General features: G+C 28.2%; 1 protein-coding gene across 2 annotated transcripts in view; it reads left to right on the top strand.

Moving 5' to 3' along the window:
- Positions 1–23,196, top strand: part of LOC130669157 (neurogenic locus Notch protein) — a 152,709-nt gene that overhangs the window by 6,940 nt on the left and 122,573 nt on the right. For both annotated transcript variants that reach the window (XM_057471900.1, XM_057471901.1), the window contains exon 2: positions 20,661–20,739. In XM_057471900.1, coding sequence (XP_057327883.1) covers positions 20,661–20,739 — 79 coding nt within the window. The remainder of the gene's footprint in view (positions 1–20,660; positions 20,740–23,196) is intronic.

Raw genomic sequence — 23,196 nt, forward strand, 5'->3', positions numbered from 1 at the left:
TTTTTTCAAATATATTTTTTTGGTATATATAAAATTTAGTATTAATTATTTTAACTTTATAAGTTATAATATTACATCAGATTCCAAAAGTATTATAATTTTTTCCTTTTGAATAAATAACTCATTTCTTTGTATTCAAAATACGCACATGTAGAAAATTTTAAAAAACCATAGGTGCAATTTTTTCGAATACTTTTTTTCTATAATTTATCATTTGTAAAAAAATCCAAAAATTATTAGGCGTCTGCTAACTTCAGTATCCATAAAGAAACTTTAAATGTCCATAATTTGAGGTTATTGTCGACAAATGAAGAATATCCTGTAACAAAATTAGGAGAATTGAATTTATTAGAAAAAATAAATTTTCATTCATTTAGAATCATTTATCCTATGACCACATAATACTACTAAATTGTTTATAAAAATAAACTTCATGTCCAGATAAATAATTTTAAAACGAACGATATACCCACAGAATATTCAGTTTAATAAAAATTAAATAGTATAAATTATACTTACACTACCAAATTATTATATTCCAGAATCTATGTAGGTTTGTTATGAAGAAAGCACAGTTTTTTTTTTAAATTTCTTATTTACAATTGTCCGAAAAACGTCATGAAAAATAACCTCTATTTCTGCACTACGCTTTGGGTAGAGATGAACTGATTTATAAATATATATAGTTGAACCACAAATAATACAGACAAAGTAGATGTCATCATTTGTATACATATATATATATATATATATATATACTCACACAAGCATCACATCATGGTATTGTGACATTTGTCTTTCATACGGAAACGCTTCAGATGGCATATACTATACCATGTCAAAAAATTTACAATTCAACTATCGTAATTTTTGTGACTTGTATTGTAAAAACATAGAGGCAGCACTGTAAATTAAGAGGAAGAATAAAAGAATAAATATTATAATTAAATCTCATTTTTTATTCTTTTACTATTTACGATAGTAACATTGTAATATTTCTTATTGAATTTTATACAACAAGCTCTTAATAAAATTACGATAGTGAATAGTAAAAAATCTTTTACAAACTGTAAATTTTCGTATCATATATTTGAAAGTTACAGATAATAAAAGTATAGTCCAGGATTACGATAGTAATATTGGAATTTTTCGTCGAATTTTTTTTCCGTGTATGTTATTCTGTAATGTACCTGAAGATCGGAACGTTTTTCGCGCAACGAAAATGAAAACTTTATGTAATTTGACTGCTTAAGGGGTAGTTGGGGGTAGTCTACAATTTTCGGCTGATATGCTAGCGCCTATGTGAAACATTTCAAAAATTCAAATCTAGTAGATTTTTTAAATTTTATTTTGATTTATTATTTTCGTTCTGCAAAAAATGTTCCGATCTTCAGGTACATATTCTGTAAGGAAAAATCTGAATAAATTCGTAGGTCTTCTTTGGACTTCTAACAATTTAATAGAGTTATTGCCAGCCCCGAAAATCCCTTTTTCAATAAATATTTTCATCAAAATTTGGAGGCATGTAAGCTGTTTACAGTAGAATATTTGGACACAAACGCCCCATGTTCAACCAATTAGGGTTAATAAACATACTACGCAATTGATTGACTTCTTATGTATTAGTTCTCCGATAGCAGCCAATATTATATCTAACGCTACTGAGAAAACTTAGCTTAAGTATATCATAGATATTATATGTTATAAATTTTTGTTTATCAGAATTTTGTATATCTTACGGCCCTGTTCTTGGCATGTACCGAAAGATCTCGATCCAATTGATTTTTAACTTTTCATTTTGTTTTTTTATTTTCGTTCCGTGAAAAACGTTTTGATCTTCAGGTACATTCATTGGCTTACGGTGTTGGGCCTTGTTAAACAAATAAAAATAAAATAGACAGATCAAAAACCCCCTACTTATATATTTTTTATTAACATATAACATATATAAATGACTCATCGATTGATCGAGAATCGAAAGTTTTGTGTATTAAAGGCGTTCCAAGCATCTTTGACGTAACTTTTAACAACTTGCAAGTGATTTATTAATTGTATTAACTCTTAGTACAGTACAATACTCTTTAATATACACATATTCCATATGTACATTATAGTACATATACGAGAATTAAAAATAATAATAATAAAAGATAGAACGAGAGAGTTTAATCATCTATCCCTTTTTATCGTGTCGAAGACCTTGGCCAATCGATCGGGCCCATAAAATCGGCAAGCAATTTAACCTCTCATTCGTTTCTCCACTCTTAAAACATTCGTTTCGATTATCCCATAAATATTCAATCGTTTTGTTTAGTACTTTTTTTTTGTTTAGTATTTTTATCGTGTACTGTACTAGCGTATGGATAAATTCAACCGACTGAGTAATAAATCATCTTTCAATATTGTAGGCATTAATATATACAATCGATTCAGTAATGTCTAATGTATAATTCTTATGTATATACATATATATATGTATTATGTAGCGAAGGATATAAAGTTTAAGAAAAATAATATTTTAAAAATTGTCGCTGATTGTCATTATTCGCCCACGCGACTTGAATCTAATGTAAGATCAAGATACTGTTCATGTTTTCAATGCTGTTATAAATCTATATTCTATATACTTTATATAATACGTATATAAATGTATCATATGTTCCATTATATACAATTTAAGTCGATTTATTGTTTAATCAGTTGCATAATTTATTTAAAATATAATTAAATTGCCAGACAATAGACCTAAGTAATTATTACTATTAGATGCCGTTCATTTCTCATTGATTAATGAAATTAATATGTAATGTAATAATTATTATTTATTATTTAAAATTAAAATTAAGCGAAATTTACCATAATTATTTAAAATAACTGGTCTATTGGTCTGTTTATCTATGAATTAATATTTATTAGCATGCTTATGATAAAATTCTTAAACATCTACAGCCCTCGGTCCTCTATTGGTCAAAAAAATTTTGGTAAATAAATTTCATTGGTAGTTTGAGTAGCGAAAAAAAAATATTTTCACCAACCAAAAATCTACTATTTTATTTACTCAGCTTTTAAGATAATTTGGACAGTTATCATGATGTTAATTTTTCGTAGACCGTTTATTTAGTAACCGTTTCGCTATTGGTCTATTCAATAACCAATTCAGTTCATTCCTTATATTTATTTATTTGATATTATTTTTAGTATGTATAAATTATTATTGCTTAGTATATCGGCCATTAACATCCGAGTCTTTCTAAAAAATATGTCCTTAAACGGATACAAAGGATATTTATTTTATTTTTTATCATTATTGAGATATCGTACGCTTGTTCTGTTCGTTTTTTTGTTATGTGTAATTTTCGTCAATATATATATATAATACAACATAACATAACATAACACGGATGCGGCAAAGACGTGGTGTCTTTAGAAGAGTAACCCGATATGTCCACATCCGTTTCTTCAGTATACATTTTGTTGATTATTTCTTTTCATCTTCATCTTCATTTTCATTTTTATCTCAATCTCCATCTCCATCTCCATCTTCATCTTCATCTTCATTTATACATCTCTCTATTTATTTAAAATTTTTTTATCTATTTTAGCAGTGCATTTAAAATACAAAACAAATAATCCGTTTATTTTTAATATTTATGTGAATGTATGTATAAAAATATGTATTCTGTTATATTTGAAGTAGTAAAAAGGTGAATAAATAGAATAAAAGCCACTGGGGTGCCGACTTAGCCATAGAAAATGGATAACAAATCTTGATTTTATCACAACTGTAAGCTAAAGCAACTACACGAGAATCTACTCGTTTATGTGGTACATATATTGATTTGTTTGTGTGCAATTTTATTTTATTTATCCACAATAATCATTTTGTTTATTTTTAACTTAACATATAACTCCCAATTAAATTTTTTTATTTTTTATTTTAAATACTACGTGACTAGAAATATTTAAATGCTCTCCTCTGCCTTTGCTTTGTTACATTTTACATTTCTTTTTTTTTATAAATAGATTTATAAAAAATATATACATGCATAAGGTTGTGTGGATAGATGTGTATGACTTTTAAAGGAATGGTTCCCGGGTGTCCTGTCGTCCGTTTAAAGTCCTTTGTATGAAAACTATCGATTGCCAGGTGTTTCTCGATAGGGCTCGGAAGCATGACGAGGCCCTGGGGTCTGAGGTTTCTCTCTCTCTTACGGCTAAAGGGGTCGCAATCGGGTGTTTTCAGACCGGTTAGTAGACTTATGTTTTGTGTATAACTTTTATGGATGTAGATGGGTACATATGGGTGTGTAGTATGCGGTCGAGCTAAGACTGGTTCGCGAAAAGGGTACATCGGGGGCCCTTACCGATCGACGCCTGAAGGCTTTGCATTTCCTTCCCAAGGTCGTACGTGCAATTTCGTTGATCCTTTATTATAAATTCAATGCGGAATTTCAAGTGTATATATATAAATTCTTTTGAAAATTTTTTATTATTCAACATAAATTTTTATTCTAATAAATTATTGAATTAGTTCAGCTCAGGAAAATATTAAATTTGATATAATTTCTTTATGAAATTGTTGTAAAAATTTTTTTTTTTTAAAATGGCGATAAAGTAAATTAGTGCTAATTGAAATAGAATTACAATACCGATTATCCAGGATGCTCGTAACTGAAATTACGTGACGCTATTGGCATAATAATGTATAGATATACAGAGAAGATAGATAGAGAAACTACTTTTGATCCATTACCCCCGAGGGATTTAGTATAGATTATAAAAGTTGTTGGTTGGTTACAAGTTTGATCGCTCGACATTATCATGTACCTAATTATTCTTCACCGGCAAACTGCACCAGACGCTACCGTAATTACCTCACGATGAGCCTGAGGATGTACCTGCCCGTAATGTCGTCGAATGGAGCGAGTGAGAATGAAAGAGAGTTGAAAAAAAATAAAATAAAAATATATAAATAGTGAGACCGTGCAATAGAAGAGGATAAAAAAATTTATAAGGGTCCGAAAAAAGTCCAAGACAACCTGGGAATTTATTACCGCTCAGAATGACCCTAAGAAAATATAATTCATAACAATAAAAAATTATCCACGAGTATAATAAAAATTATCACTTTCTAATATTTAAAAGTCTCAGGATAATTATTACATCAAGTTTTTAAATCTAAATAATCTAATATAATGTAACACAAGTATTTAAAAGCTTACAATTTTAAACAATGCTTTTTTTATCACCATAAAATAAGTCATTGAGTTTAAAAGAAACAAAGGAATTAAAAAAAAAACACCGTTATAATTCTAATGATGCTTTCTTAAAATGTTAAATATAATTACGGATCTCTTTTGTCACTAATTTGTATACCGTTTATGTTTTTATGTACCCAAAACACATATAATGTCTCAATTTACTTCATGTGACTGATATATATCTAGAATTATTAAAAGTAAAACAAATTGAAATGCCTTTATAATTAGACGGTGAAGTAGACTTAGAAGATGTCACAATATAGATACATAATGAAATTTTTACTACAATTATTACATACCCTAATGGCACCGTTTGCTATAGCAAAAGTTGATTTCACAAAAGTTTCCTTGAATTTTTCGTCAAATATCCGTCAACTTCGGACTTTTCCTTTTTATACGACAATTTGTATACAATTTGACGTAAATTTAGTACCCAAATTAGAATTCAAATTCACTTCCAAAGTTGACCCGAAAAAAGTTGTCAATTTTCAGGCAAATTTCCATATCAATTCATTGTTTATTTGACTTTAAAAATTGTTAAGTATTTTTTTACCGTCAAATTGTAGACATCTTTATGTATCAATTTGCTTACCTTCTGTAATGATAAGAATAAACATTACCGACTTTTTTTTCTGGTAAAAAGTTATCTCTAAATTGAGGAAAAATTAACTGCAAATTTTTCTTTCCAACTTTTGCTGTCAAATTCTCGGCAAATTCGGGCAGCAAACTTCAGATAATTTCAACGTCAAATTACTGTCAATTTCAAGCTAAAGTGGCTATTAGGGTACATAATCTTATTTTCTTTGTCATCTACAATTCAAATTGCACGATTTCTACGAATGCTGAATTGTAATTTTTTTTCTTATACTTTCTCATCTGCATCAACAGAAATCTGATCCGTATTAATATACGATGTAATTTTATTAAATTGTTTTGTTTGATGACCGACAATTTTTTAAATAATTTCTACAATTATAACATATACATATATATATTTTTTTGTTATAAAGTTATTTAATTTTATGAGCCTGTTGAGCAAGAATATGATAGTTTGGTTACCGAGAAAAGGACTCAATTGAAGTATATAAGAATAAAAAGTGGAAAGGCGGTACATAGTAATGTATTTAATGTATATATAGTATGTGTAGTATAGTGTAATATAGTATGGTAGGGTATAAAAGAGAATAATAAGAGAATGAAAAAGAAGTTAAGCGAGAAATACTGTTTTCTTGTGTTGCTTCTCGGTCAACGGCAGGTGCGAGACGTGCCGTCGACGTTTTCCTCTTTATGTACATCAGGTATATAACAAATATACATATTGTATATATATATATAGCTTTGCTTATATTCTGTACAGTAGGATATAGACTATATAGAGTCCTTTCAATGTGGTATGGGTTGACATTCGAGACGGGAAAACGGTGACTGGAATTTCATGACCTTCAGTTCGATGAGCTTTTACATTTTACTACAACATTTCGTATTATTTATTGCACTTTATCAGTGTGAATTCATAAATTTTATTTTATTTTATATTTTATAAATACTTTTTTATTCATAAACATTTTTAAACACAAACTAATATGTATATTTCTATATACATATATATATTTGTAGAAAATATTGGATACGCTCTACTGCTAATTATGCAATCATTGAACTGACCTTTAACGGTGTAACTTCTAGTCGACGACGATTCGCACGCCTGTTCTTAACTTTATCTTAAATTTGTTTATTTATATATTTTTTTTTACTAAGAAAATAATTACTTAAAATTTTTTAATAAATAAATTTTAAATAATTAATTATCAATAATTTATTTGATTAAATATTATTAAAACATATTTATTATACTTTCTAAAATGAATAGAACGAATTAATAATTTGAAACACTTAAAGAAAAAAAATATATATATATATATATAAATAATATTTATTTGCGGTGGGTAATGGTAATGATGATTGCGACAATACGCGTTGGTATTTAGGGTCAACTTCTTATAGAAGAGTAAAAAATATATGTAGGCGTTACTATTGATTATATATGAGTCTAAAGTAGCATTAATGTTTACTATTTATAAGAAACTTAATTATTATTATTATGATTTTTAGTTTTTGCTGTTGCGGGTTTAATTATTTTTTATACGCAGTACTGAGTTTGAAAGATGGTATTTTTTGTACAGCGGAGGAATATTACACCGGAGATTGAATCTCAGAAGCAATAATTTGAATGTCGTTCCGGACTTCCCTCAAATAACTTTTAGTCGTGCGGATCTACGGACCGAACTAATTAACTTCGCGGTTAGAAGAGTGTCCCTTTGCATAATTACGCGGTCCAAGCAACCTTTTCAACCTGCAAACTCGTTCTCTTCTACTCCTTCGAGGTATTGTTCTTCGTGGTTAAAACAACAATGTCTTTTATTTATTTTTTTTTTTTAATTTATTTATTTCTTTTTTTTACTTAAACTTTCTATATAATTTTATTAAATTGCCTTTGAGTTTAACAATTTATTTAGTTTTTTAAATTATACTTTTTTAAGTTAATATATATATATATATATATATATATATATATATATATATATAAATATAGGCAGTATGATGAGTAAATACGAGTAGAGAATAACAGTTATGTCGGTGTAAGGGGAAACCTAAATAGGGGTTGAGTTTATGCCAAAGACCTCCTGGTTTCCGGTGTTTGGTGATACTTGATGTTCCCTACTACTCTATGTGTACAACAAAACATAACAGAATATCTGTACATTTAACTATTCTACATACGCGCCGCCACTGGACTAAAAAAAGGACTCTCCAGTGCTTATAACACACGCCCATAACTCTTGACACACACGTTCGCATAATACCACACACAAGTTATTTATACAGAAAAAAATAAAAAAGACACCCGGCATTTCCCAAACTAGTCGCATAAACAGTTTTAACTTTCGTTTATATTTAAAGTTTTCTTCTCAATATTTAATGTTTTTATTTATTTGTTAGTTTACTTAAATGGAGTTTCTCCAAAATTACTTTACTGTCCTTTTCCTTCTTAAAATTAAATTGAATCACGTCCCTGTGGATATTTTCATTTTTATCGGTCATCCATCTAATGATTTTTTCAAAATCTTTGGTAATTTAAAATTTTGATAAATCCAACTTAAATAAATTTAAAATCTTTCGATTTTTTTATTTGAAATTATTCCTCATTCTTGCAATAGTAAAAAAATGTCTAAAACTATTTAAATTAATTAATTTAATTAATTTTTTTTTGTGGCGAATTCGATTTCGGACTTTCGGAAAAGAAAAAAAAAAAAAAAAGAGACACATTTGTCAATTAAATTTTTCGACATTTTCATTCGTATCCACGTCAGCTTCCAATTTTGTAACAAATTCGCTGAAGAATAATCTGATGAATTATTTTTCAAATTTTGAAAGTCAAAATATCTAAAATTATAATTGATTTTAGGGTCAATTTTCTACATTTCAATCTTCATACATACATTTTAATTTTCATATTTGCATCTTTTCATTTTTTCTCAATTTTTCTGTTACCCCAAATCTCTTTTTTTATTTTTACTTTAAATAAGCCCGTAGTTTCTTGATCATTGAACCTTCCAATGTCTTCTGACATAAAGAGTCCAGGTCTGCATCTAACTTTTCTTTTGTCAATTTAATTATTAAAACTGATTATTAAACAGAAAAAAAAATTATGGATTTAAATTTTATTTAATGACAAAGAAAATAAGGATTTAAAAAAAAAGTCTATGGGAATTTACGTTGGCAAGATAAATTTAAAGAAAAAAAAGTTAAAAGTAGGTAAGAGGACAAAGGAGTCTTAGTTTATACTTGGAAGGATCCGGGAATATGTAAGAATGAGAGTAAAGAAGAAACAGCAAGCGGAAAAGAAGCAAAAAGAAGATCTTAAAAGTATTATATATCGGAGGTCGAGCAAGTTCTCTATAATACTACTACTGCTCGATCGTTTGGTCGAAGAAAAGATCGATACCAACAGGCTCTTTACTACTCGGTAGCATGATTTTAGCTAAGATAATTTCTTAGCGATGTAACATTAGATTTTTATCTTCAACTTTTAATTTTTTATAAATTTTTTTATATAAATCTATTTTACGCGACTTAACTAGAAATCTGTTTGAATCATTTGGTAATTTTTTTTTCTCAATGAAAAATATTTTAAAACTAATTTTCATTGAAATATAATTTTTCATTGCGCTGATGGTAATGATCCAATGATGTAACCAGCGATTGAATTATCTTAAGAAATTAAAAAAAAAAATAATAAACAATAAACCGTGCGATATTATACACACGCAGATAAAAACAAGTGTATTCACACATGTAGTATTTTTATTTATCTTGAAATGGTGGTTGGAAATACGATGTTGTTATACATATACATAAATATAGATATATATATTTATATATGTGCCGGCAAATTAAGTCCCGCCGGTCGTTTTCCCCTGCAAGAATTAAAATTAATTACGAATTATAGGTCCGCGTAATTACATCGAGACAAGACTCACGTGGGAGAATTGTAGAAAATACATAAATGTTTTAGTAGTTGTTTGTTGGTGATATATATATATATGTATATATATATACTACTAGGTCAGTAACCTGACAGTCGTTTTAAAAATCATAATAAAAATCTATAATTAAATGATAAATTAAAAACAATTAATACATTTTATATTTTTGACGGTATATATATTTATTTATTAAATTAGTAGTTATTTGCCATAAATCAATCACTATCTGACATAAATATCAAATATCTGTTGGTTTACATTGATTAGTGTTGTAACGAAAAATAAATCAATTTATCAATCGATGGTTTTAAAAATTTCTCTTCTACTTGAATGGCCTCGATCGAAATTATCGGGGTAAACCGGAAACAAAACAGCTTCTTTTAAATTTGCCGTGTAATTCCAGGTGATGGGGCGCCCGTTGAGCAAAAAATCAAAAGCGACGTTAAAATAAAATAAAATAAAAAAAAGTAATAAGAGAAATCGAATAAGCGAGAAGAGTAAAAGAAAAAACCAATATACAGTCCGTTTAAAATTTCAAATAAACCGTAAACCATTTCGGCAGAAATCAATCGCGTGGCTCTTGTTACCTCAAATTTATGATCTTGGCTTGACTTGGTGGATCTTGTTAACCCGCTTTATTTTTATAGCATTCTGTTTTTTTTTTCTTTTATTTTATTATTACATTCATACCTCGCTTACAAACCGTACCTTTAATACTCCGTATAATTTCCTAAGTATTAAATTACACATTAGCATTACACGTATTATCCAATAGTCATTTCAATTGACTATTTTATAAATTACTAAATAACCTTTTTATTGCTAATAAGTATAATATTTATAAATTAAATGATCAGATAGAGTCATCAAAATTACTTTTTTTTATTTTATTATTCTTGCAATAAAAATTTAAACTCCCTATTCTTAATAATAATAATAATATCCACATACACGCAACCAGTATTATTTTTTTATTTTTTGATGACGCTATATAAGCTCATCAGTGATTCGAATGCCAGCACGCACGATCTTCAACATATCTATATATATATAGATATAAGTTAAAGCTTCAATAAAATATAATTACATTTTTGTCTGAGAGTAGAGAAAAATATTTTCACGTTGGTTAGTATTTTTTAAAAAATATAAAGGGAGGGATGTTTTATAATTGAGAGGGGATATTGTAGTACATATAGAGAACGGAAAGGGGCTATTTTGTAGGGTGTAATGTGGTGCAAGGTGGTGGTGTTTAGAGTGGGAAAGAAAATGAAAAAGGTCAGCCGTCGCCACAACCCACTGGCAGATGTTTCATTTCGTTTTCTACTGTTTAGTTTTATGCATGTGTATATACGTATATATGTACTTATGTGTATGTGCATGTGAATACATATATGTCTATACATGTGTGGAAGTATACATTTATGACGTAGATGTGTATAGATGACACCCGCGCCCTTAACTCTATTGTAGACCAACGGCCACTGTACTCATACGTTTTATTTTGTATGATATGTCAGGTATGACACGAAGACGTTTATCCGCACTTATATGTTTGATATTAATGCCTGATAGAGCTGATATGTATAGACCAGCTGCAGTTTTATAAAAAAAAAATTTTTTACTGCTTGGTTACTTTTTTTTTTAAATTACGTATTAGCGATGGGATTTGGAAATCTGAGCTACGAGATTTTTTGTCAAAAATTTAATGAGCTACTAAATTGTTATCATACATTTATACGATATCTTGTATATATAGCTTACGCGGAATTTTCGGTTACATAAAAAAAATTTTTTGAGTTTACTTTTTATAGATTTGGAAAAAAAAATTTTTTGCAATAAAAATACTTTGGAGTATATGAAGTGTATAAAATAAAATAATGGGGATAAAAAAATAAACGATGCAAAAATAGGACATAAATTCGCGGAGAAACGAGTTCGCATCGAATGTCTGTAATGGGCATTATAATACAATAGGGCCTGGTTCTCTTTTCTGCATTAGTCTTCATCTTATTTTTTTTATTATTCTTTGTACGTCTATACTTAAAAATTTTTTATACTGCACTTCTATCTTCAATGCCAATACAAGTTTAAGTTGGACGTCGGGTCGTCGTCGTTCTCTAAAAAACAATAAGGCTCCAAAGGGCCCAACGCCCCAGTCGGACACAACAACAACACATTGAGCAGAGAACAAAAGGGAAAAAGAAAGAAAAGAAAGGAGTGAAAGATTGCAAACGGGACCTGCTTCATTTAGGTTTTATTGGGGATCCCCCCACTTTTTTTTTTTATTATAATTTTTTTTTTCTTTTACTATACAGAATTTACATGACTTTATTTTTTCTAGCCATTAAATTTGATACTTTATTTGATTGATTTCCTTAAAATGAATGTTAAAAAAATTTTTTAATTATTTTTTTAATGAAAATATTTTCTCAATGTTTTTTTTTTTATTTTATTTTTTTTAAGATGCTGTTATTTTTATTTTAAAAATTTGTTTTAATGTTAATAAATTTGTTGCATTGCGTGTATGCATGCAAACACGGAATGCATTTATAAAAAAAAAAAATACATGAAATAAAAAGCGACAAAAAATAAATTTTTTAATTCAGTATATAAAATATTTTATAGCGACATACGCTAACGAACTACTAGAAAAATAAATTGGATGGATGATTGTGTGATAAAGTGAGAAAATAACTCGTAAATTGCAATCATGAGATAGTTATAAAGAACCGACGATTTTTTTTTCAAATTTTTTTATTATTTTTAGATTAAAATTTCCTCTAAGTCTAATTTTATTGAGAAAAAAAAGGATGATAAAATTCAAAGTAAAGTTGAGATTTATTGCTCAGGTTATTTATTTTTTTAACGAGATTTCATTTTTAAAAACAAACTATAGCTAAGAATAAGAACAAGGTCTTGTCAATTTTCTTAAAACTATAAAATTGAAGCGAACGTTTCCTGAGTGGAAGCTAAATCGTAAACTTACGCTTACAATCTTGAATACGACTTGAGACTGCAAGTATTGCAAAGAGTTATTTTTATTTTTTATAAAAAATTTAAAAAAAAATGAATTTTACTAGAAACTTTTAAAGTAAAGATTGATGGACCTTCTGCAAGACAGATGGAGTAAAAATAATTTTTTAACGCTTGTTTGCAGCTTTCTGGACAACGGGTAAACATATATAATAATATGGTTTTGGAAATTGTTTAAGTGAACCTTAAAATTGTTGTGTTAAAAAAAAATTTTTCAATTTTATTTTATTTCCCTGCAAGTAATTTTAACACTTGAAAAATATGCAATTTTTTTTTATTTTTGTAAAAAAAAATTATTTTTTCTGAAGTTTGAGATAAAAATATCATAATAAGTACATGAAAATAATAGATAGTACACGGAAAAAAAATTCGACGAAAAATTCCAATATTACTATCGTAATCCTGGACTATACTTTTATTATCTGTAACTTTCAAATATATGATACGAAAATTTACAGTTTGTAAAAGATTTTTTACTATTCACTATCGTAATTTTATTAAGAGTTTGTTGTATAAAATTCAATAAGAAATATTACAATGTTACTATCGTAAATAGTAAAAGAATAAAAAATGAGATTTAATTATAATATTTATTCTTTTATTCTTCCTCTTAATTTACAGTGCTGCCTCTATGTTTTTACAATATAAGTCACAAAAATTACGATAGTTGAATTGTAAATTTTTTGAAATGGTATAGTATATGCCATCTGAAGCGTTTCCGTATGAAAGACAAATGTCACAATACCATGATGTGATGCTTGTGTGAGTATATATCATCTTTCTCCACAGTGTAGTGCAGAAATAGAGGTTATTTTTCATGACGTTTTTTGGACAATTGTAAATAAGAAATTTAAAAAAAAAAACTGTGCTTTCTTCATTACAAACCTACATAGATTATGGAATATAATAATTTGGTGGTGTAAGTATAATTATTACTATTCAATTTTTATTAAACTGAATATTCTGTGGGTATATCGTTCGTTTTAAAATTATTTATCTGGACATGAAGTTTATTTTTATAAAAAATTTAGTAGTATTATGGTCATAGGATAAATGATTCTAAAAGAATGAAAATTTATTTTTTCTGATAAATTCAATTCTCCTAATTTTGTTACAGGATATTCTTCATTTGTCGACCATGAATAATTTTACCCGGCTTTGCGAGAGGTAAAACATTTCAATAACCTCAAATTATGGACGTTTAACGTTTCTATATGATACTGAAGTTAGCAGACGCCTAATAATTTTTGGATTTTTTTTAAAACGATAAATTATAGAAAAAAAGTATTCAAAAAAATTGCACCTATGGTTTTTTTAATTTTCTACATGTGCGTATTTTGAATACAAAGAAATGAGTTATTTATTCAAAAGGAAAAAATTATAATACTTTCGGAATCTGATGTGAAATTATAACTGATAAAGTTAAATTAATTAATAATAAATTTTATATGTACCAAAAAAATATATTTGAAAAATCATTAAATAAATGTTTTATTATTACTACTTAAACATGTTTTATTTTTATTTCGAGATTGTATTTTCCTTCTCAATTTAAATGTTAAAAAAAAAAAAATTCCAAATGATAAATCTTTCTTTTATATTAATTATAAGTTCTACTTTCTTAAGAAAATATATTTTACTCTATTGACTTCTAATTATTATTTTATATTTAAAGAAATTCTACATTACCGACTCATTCATTTTACGATAGTTGTATTAGAATTTATGTTAAAACAACTTGTATAATTTACTCTATAGTATCTGATTTTTTCTTTCAGGTAGTAGTATAAATTATAAAATAAAAATTACGATAGTCTATTGTAAAAATTATTATTGAAAACTTATAGTCCAGCGTTACAATACTATATAATGAAAATTACGATAGTTAAATCGTAAAAAATCCGTGAATTTTTTTTCCGTGTACTGGTTACTGTTCTGCGCAGTAATCGACGAAAAATATAGAGAAAAATACATTTTATTATGACTGATTCATATTAGAACAGGAGTAAGTCATTGATTATCACGTACTATTACTTTTTGAACCGTAACCAGTGCTGGGCTACACAGTAAATGAAACATTTGACTGGTTACTGTTAAAATTTAGAATTTCCTATTTAGTGACAGGAATGGTTACTTAGATTTCGTAGTTCTCGTTAACTTCCAGAACAGTAGTCAGTTCTGTTTTGACATAAACTATTTCTAAATTCATATGTGTCTTTACTATTCTTAACACTACAGACACATATGAAGTGAGTAACCGTTCATGTCAGAACAGGACTAAGTACTGTTCTAAGGTTAATGAGATCTACGAAATCTAAGTAACTATTCCTGTGACTAAATAGTAAATTCTATACAGCAACAAGAGCTGTGCTGAGAGTTTTGGAAACTTTTGAACTATGAACGACGACTATTTTAACAGTAACCAGTCAATTGTTTCATTTACTGTGTAGCACAGCACTGGTTACTGTTTAAAAAGTAGTAGTACGTGTTAAGCAATGACTTATTCCTGTTATAATATGAATGGGTTTTATTAAAATGTACTTTTCTCTATATTTTTCGTCGATTAGTGCGCAGAACAGTAACCGCAGTACTATCTTTTACTTTCCATGAACGTGAAAAAAATAAAAAAAAAGTTGATTCATTATTACAAAATTTTCTACGAGAAAAAAATTTCAATTAAATGAATTATTAAAACATACATAGATAAAAAATAACACCATGAGTGATATAAAATTAGTAAATACTTGTTTTTACAAATAAATATTTATGGTTGTTAATAAAAATGATGATATCGAAATGAGATATTTGAAAGAATTACATAATACCTGGAGCCTTATTTAGTCGTTGAGACATTTTAAAAGTAATACGATTCCACAGGAGACACATTCTCCTGATATATCTGATGACTTTACGTGAATTTAAAAGGAGAGAAAAGTACATGAAAGTGCTCAATACGTCGTGCTACATCTTCCACTTTTTATTATCATCTTTTGCTCGATTCTCTTGTATTGGTCAATTCAAGTATCTCGTTCTCGAAATTTAATACTTTTTTTTTAATCCTGTCCTGTCTTACACAAATTCACGAGAATTATTACAGATCAATACTCACAATCCAACTAAATAATGTAAGAAAAATATTTATCATTTCTATTGGCAGTAGCCAGCAGCTGTCTTCTTACAAACTATTATTACCGTTTCTCAACTACCGATTTTCAGACCGGTTTTCTTCTTTACATCCTTCAGATTTTATTTATACGAATCTGCAATTTTTATCTATTCGAAAAATTTAAAAAAACAAACTTTTTGTTTTTATTAGGTCAAGATTTTAATTAAATCACGCGTGCCAATGATCTTTCACAATATTTTTATTGTGTATCATCGTAATCATCATCATCACATATTATATGTATATGATATCAGAGAATAATAAGAGGCGGCAACTAATACCAGTACGAAAGCGAGACGCATATTGGATTAATAAAAATAAATTCACCGAGACTCCCATGACGTGCGAAACGAATCAAATGATCCAAAGGGATTACCTTCATATTCTGATGGCTTATCCTTGAGGTTAATAATGATCCTGTAATTCGTGTTGAAACGATGACTAACCCCGTTGAATAATCTTTTAGACAACCATAATTAATATTTTTTATTAATATTTAATATTGTATTCCATCTTCATTTTTATTTCTATGTTTTTTATTTATTAGTTGAAATTTTGTTATTTTGATGGATCACTAAAAGAATTATTTTTCAAAAGACTGCAAAATGACAGAGGCCAATAAAAATTTCACTCTTTGACCCTAAATACGCTAAATTTTTAAATCAACTGATATTTTAAATAAAATCAGAAAAATTATGTACCTGAAGATCGGAACGTTTTTCGCGGAACGAAAACAAAAAAACAAAATAAAAAGTAAAAATTCTGTTGGATCTTATTTTTGAAATGTTTCGCATGGATATTAGTATGTCAGCCAAAAATTGCAGATCACCCCCCACCACGTCTTTCAAATTACATGAATTTTTTTTTCATTTTTGTCACGCGAAAAATGTTCCGATCTTCAGGCACATGAAAAATTTTGAGTTGCCGGCAAAAAAAATGTTTTTTCTATTTTTCAGGCATAATGAGATGACGGTAAAAAACATTTTTTCAAATTTGCGATAAATTTTTATAATAAAAGTGAGTAGAAAAAGAATAATTGTTATAGTAAAAAATTACAATTTGAATTTTTTGAGAAAAAAAAAAAAATTGTTTCGTTTTTTACTGAGAATTGACTATGAAAAAAAGCGTAGATTATAGGCAACTTCTTGAGAAACATTTTTAAAAAACTTTAAATATAAGGCAAAGTATAATCGCTAATTATCTTTGCACAAACACGTGAACCTTTAAACTATTATTATCATTATTACTTGAGACTTCTCTGAAGATTACCGTAGATAATTTATGAGCGAAATGAATTGTTTTTTGGGAATCGGAAAATAAAAATAAATTATTATATATTTTTTTGTTTTGTGTTGAATAGTATATATAGAATAGTGATAGGTGATGATTGCTTGTGTATAAAAAAAAGGGATGAATTTGAAGAGAGGGCGTGTAATGGACCGGCTAATGAGTGAATTGGCGGATCGGAAAGTGCACAAGACACGTGCGTGGGCGATATCATGAGGCGCAAACTTGCTCTTCTCACTTGTCTGCTCGTTCATCCTCGTCTTGGCTCTGCTGTCTTTTCTGTCCTACCCACGCTGATTGCGAGTACATATATTGAATATGTACACGATGAAATGTAACCAGGCGATGTGAGATACAAATCTTGTGGCATTGACATACAGTCTTTATAATAATACGCCATTTACTCCCTTTTACAATTTACCCTAGTAGAAACGTAATCAAGTATCTGGCCAGTAACTGGCTAGTTTAACTAGACTTAAGCTAGGAACTGGCTAGTATAATATCCAGTAACTGTCTAGTAACTGGCCAGTTTTACTAGATAGCAAATAAAACATGGCGACTCTTGTTGATCTTGAGGTTATTGAGTATTAAATATTGATTTTATTACAATTAAAAATTATAATAATAACAACAACAACAATAATAATAATAATAATAATAATAATAATAATAATAATAATAATAATAATAATAATAATAATAATAATAATAATAATAATAATAATAATAATAATAATAATAATAATAATAATAATAATAATAATAATAATAATAATAATAATAATAATAATAATACACGGAAAAGTTATAAAATTTATTTATTAATTTATTACATTATATTTTTAAATATAAAACGAGAAACATTAATAAAATTGATTGTTTTTATATTAATAATATAAATATTAATATAATAACATGAAATGTTTTTGCACACATTGGCAAATCTGGGATAACTCCTCGTAAAATTTTTAATAATTCGTCTAGATGACAATCTGGAGTATTTGTTTTGATTGTCCACAACCGTAATTCGTTTATTGTGTCGATTTTTTTAACTTCATCCATTTTTTAAAATATATTACCGATTATTTTTGTTTTGAAAGACACAATTTTTATTTTTTGTTAATTATTTGTATTGTTTCTTGATGTTTACTAAATATTATTCAACTTACAGGTTAAAGTGAAAAAATAAACATACACATACACTAGTATAAGTAGAACATCAGTGTGACCAATGTTAACGATTCAGTTATAGGTGGCGCAACTTCCAGTTTTTACCTAGTTTCACTAGCCAGTTACTGGATAAGATTGCTGGCCAGTTACTAGATATGAACGCTAGCCAGATACTAGACTTAATCGAGTAAAAAATTGAACATTTCTACTAGGGTATTTTTATTTCTAACGTCTAAACTATTGATTTTAGTTGAAAAAAAACAATATAAACAAAATAAACAAACAAATAAACTTTGAAACTGTAGTCGAAATTTCAGTTAAAAGCTTTAGAAATTATTTTCAAAAATTTTTTATTTCTGTTAACTTGAATTTAAATTTCCCGCCAAAGTATTGGAGATACAAAAAAATGATGAACAATATTTTTTGTAGGAAATTAAATTTTCTGTAAAAATGTTCAGATTAAATATTTCTCTAAAGTCAATAGTTTAGAAGTTATAAGCGTGTGAAAATATTATAAATTATACAGTACTAAATTTTTTTAATTTTCATTAATAAGCCGCGCAATTCCAAAATAGTGTGAAGAAAAAAAAATAGAGGGATATGGGAAAGCATGTAAAAGCCAAGTATTTGTTAACAACGTGAATAAATTTTCTACGAGTTCAGTCTCAGGACAGGAAGGAAGCCGCAATTTCAACCCGAGCGAGCAATTTACTCCGGAATTAAAGCAATTAGCGCGCCCGCGGATCTTTTTACTTTTCGTATACTAGGGAATGAAAACAATGTCTAGTTTTGCACTTCCGTGACTTCCTTCTTTATCAACATCAATGAAAATTTAAGGTTTTTCAACAAAACAATTCAAGTACATAAAAAAAAAAAAAAAAAAAAGGAATAAATAAATAACAAAAACAATAGTTTAGTTACCCCGTCAGAATTTTATAAATTAATCTGTTGTGTCGCAATTTCTTAAGTGATTTCACGCACAATGGACTGTCATGATAGGGAGGGAAAGAGGAGTACTCAGTTTGTACAGTACACTACACTGTAGTAAACCAACCAACGGATTTGTCACGAAGGCAGTTTCGTTTAACTGATCTCATCCGTCTTGTTGAATAAGACGGCGCGATTCTGATGCTCTGCGCCGTACACTTGTCGCTTCTGTTTCCTCCCTAAGACTTAATTTGCTCTCGTTTCCTTTTCTATACTTTATTTTACTCTTTATATACTTATTCCACTACCATACGGTAAATCTAACATTATGTACATCATGAATTATTCCTCTTACATTTTACAAAATACCCGATTACTTGTTTTACACGATATTTTTTTTATTTACCATTATAACACACAAAAAAATCTATAAATATCTACAGGGTAGGGGGGAGGGGGCAAATCGTGGTACTCAAGGAAATATTAAGTTTTCGAGGACTCAAATACACAAAATTTTTTTTTTTTAGTGATATTCAAAGTAAATGGAAAAAATTTTTAGTTACCGTTAAAAAAAAAAAAAACAATTTTTCATTTTTGCGGCAAAATGGGGCACCCTCTAAAAAAAGTAAAAAAAAAATTCCGGATATTAAATAAATTTTTTTTTATAAAATTTTCGGGATACCCTGTTTTGCCCCCCCCCCCCATATTTTTTTGTACTATATAAATTTTAATTTTCAAAAAAAAAACAATTTTTTAAAAACTTTTTTACTAAAAAAATAAAATAAAATTTCCTAAAAGCCCTCATATACCTGGTATACATCTCCAACACGAAAGTTCACTTTGCCCGGCTTGTCAAAGGGCCTTTGGAAAGTAGTATAGTAGCCAGCATCCCAAAGGTCTCTCATTCTCTCGTCTCTTAGCTATGCTAGCATAGCAAGCTACTCAGACTCATGGAAGCTAATTGCCACTTTGCGATAAGCCTGTTTGAATCTTAACATTTAATTCAATACATACGCAGTTCTCGGGATACCACGCACGTGGGACACGCTTATTGTACACATATATGCATATACAATGGATCCAATATCTTCAATACTATACAATACAAATGCATTTCAATGCTTTCAATGTTCTATATTCTATAATCGTAAATATTTAAAACATTCTTACCATTATTAAATATATATATACATTTTTTATCTAAAACCTGTACTACCTTACTTTTAACTTAAAAACTATATATATTTATTTTTATTTATTTTGTTACAGGTTTCATCTCCTGTTCGCCGAGTCCTTGCAAGAACGGTGGGCACTGCGTGTCTCCGCTTCGTGGCGAGTCTTATTGCAAGTAAGTTGTAGTATTAGAGTATAAATAAATGATAAATTATTCTCCACTGCTATATCATTTAATGTTGAGAGTTTTAGTAAAAATCAAAGGTTTCTCACGATTTTACTCTTTTATTTAAAGAAATTTTTTTCAATGCTTATTTAAAATTCATTCGTCTTCACTTGGAAAAAATAACTTCAGTCTTATTTGTAATCATTGGGCTCTTGAGAAATTTTTGAAGTCGAAATTCCTTTTGAATTTCACAAAAAAAGAAAAAACACTGCGTGGAAAGTTCACGCCTCAAAAACAAAATAAATTTTTAAAAAATAAACTGACAGCTGGTTCAGTTTTTTTGTAGGGGTGCTAGTAGTACATACATGAGTAGATAGATAGTATACGTATAGAAAACAGAGCGAGATGTATACGAATGTAAATATGGAGAAAAAAGACAGAAAGCATGTGGACGATAAATTTTAAGAAAAAATCTCAGAAAATTTATCAAATTTTACTCATATCTTTTAAATGGGAAAAAGTTGGTAGCTAGTATTCAATCGGGTTCATCCCAAAGATGAATGATAACTTCTACAACAAGAATTAGGCTGATTTATTGTTCGTGACAACTTAAATCCAGGTGACTCACAGACATACATTCTAAAGGACGTCACTATAATAAACTTTTTAACTGAATTTTTCTTTAATTATCAACATTTAATAAAAAAAAACGACCATCGCATTAATCAGACTTCAAAGATTCAAAAAATCATCAATAAGTACACAGTCAACTAACTTCGAGTTATTGAAATGACTTTAAGCGAAACGGTGATTATTATTCATGTACCTGAAGATCGGAATTTTTTTTAAGCAACGAAAAAAAAAATTGGAAAGTAAAAAATCTATACTGGATGACTTGATTTCCAAAGTGTTTTGCATTAAGATGCTGGTATGTCAGCCGAAAATCTTAGGTCATCCTCATTCCCCGGAACCTTTCCTTAAGCAGTCAACTTACATAAATTTTTTTCATTTTCGTTCCGCGAAAAGCGTTCGGATCTTCAGGTACATGGTTATTCGACAGTAGGGCCCACATAAATGCTTTGCATTTGAGGCGTGCAATTAATTTGACCATATGATTGACACAAGAAATTTAAAACATAATTTTAGTACTTTGTAACACAAAGTAAAAAGTGTTAAAGTAAAGAAGGAATAAATATTCCCATAGTGATTTTTCTTCCTTAATTATGTAAAATACTTTTAAAAAATTGTTAAAAAAAAAAAAAAAAGGTTTGGAATCATGAAGTGAATCCGATTTGACGTAATGATAGTCTGTTGAAGCCACGCATTTGCATCGCATCGGTAAGTTTAGCATTCCGTGATATGGTACATATATATAAATATACATGTAGTTGTTTCTAAGAGAGATAGTGAGAGAAAAAGAAAAAGAGAGAGAGAGAGAGAGAGTGAGTGAGAATGATCGCATGTGCGTGCCAATGCTTGAGGCGATCATAATAAATCTCTCATGGGATTCAAACGATCAAGAGCATCTTGTATTATGTGTCATCGACCCTCTCATGATCAACACGTCGTGATAAATTGTTAAATCTTCTCTTATTGTCTATATAATGTGTTGTAATGTGTCCTTTAGACGGTGCTGTACGGTGTAGTACAATAACAGTCGTATAATATAACGAGTCTAAAAAATAAAAAGATAATAATAATAAAAATAAATATAAATATATATATGTATATGTATATAAAAGGATGTCGATTCGTAGTTTATCACAATTGTCCTATTATCGCGAGACCCGAGCTCTAACTCGTTGCAAAATTACGGTAAGAACGGGCGTAATACCAACAGCGTGGGATGAACCAAAGAAATAGATACAGTATGAAGAAAAAAAGAGATAGTAAGAGAGAATGAGTGAGATAAAGTGGTACAGGATCCGGTAATAGCAGTACAGTAATAGTCGGCAGTCGTGACCCCAGGACGCATCTAAATTGCTCCTATCACGGACCTCGTAGGTTTCACTTTTGTATCAGAAGAACATACGTATTTCACACTACTACTACTTTTATTCTTATTCAACCCCTTTATATGTATTATTTTCACATATTTATATCTGTGTATTTGTCAACACACTTTTTTTTTATTGAGAAACAGATTTTTGTAACCGATAAAACAGATTTTAACTGTTGGTTAAATAGATTCCAATCGTTACTGCAGGAATTCACGATTCAAATTAATTTTTTTTTTTTTTTTTATTAATGAAATTTCATTCTTCATTTAAATACAATTATAGTTGTGTTTACAAAGATGTGGAAAAAATTTTAATTTATTTAAATGGCCGTTTTAATTTAATTAAAAAAATACAACCGTTTTTCTATTTTTTTTTTTTTTTTTTTTTTTTTTTTTATTAAATTGAACCGTTGTACAGCATAACAGTACTAATGTTAATTGTCATTTGCATTTGTAAAGGAAATCCT

The sequence above is a fragment of the Microplitis mediator genome, chromosome 5 (genome assembly GCF_029852145.1).
Source record: "Microplitis mediator isolate UGA2020A chromosome 5, iyMicMedi2.1, whole genome shotgun sequence".
Classification (NCBI taxonomy): Eukaryota; Metazoa; Arthropoda; class Insecta; order Hymenoptera; family Braconidae; genus Microplitis; species Microplitis mediator.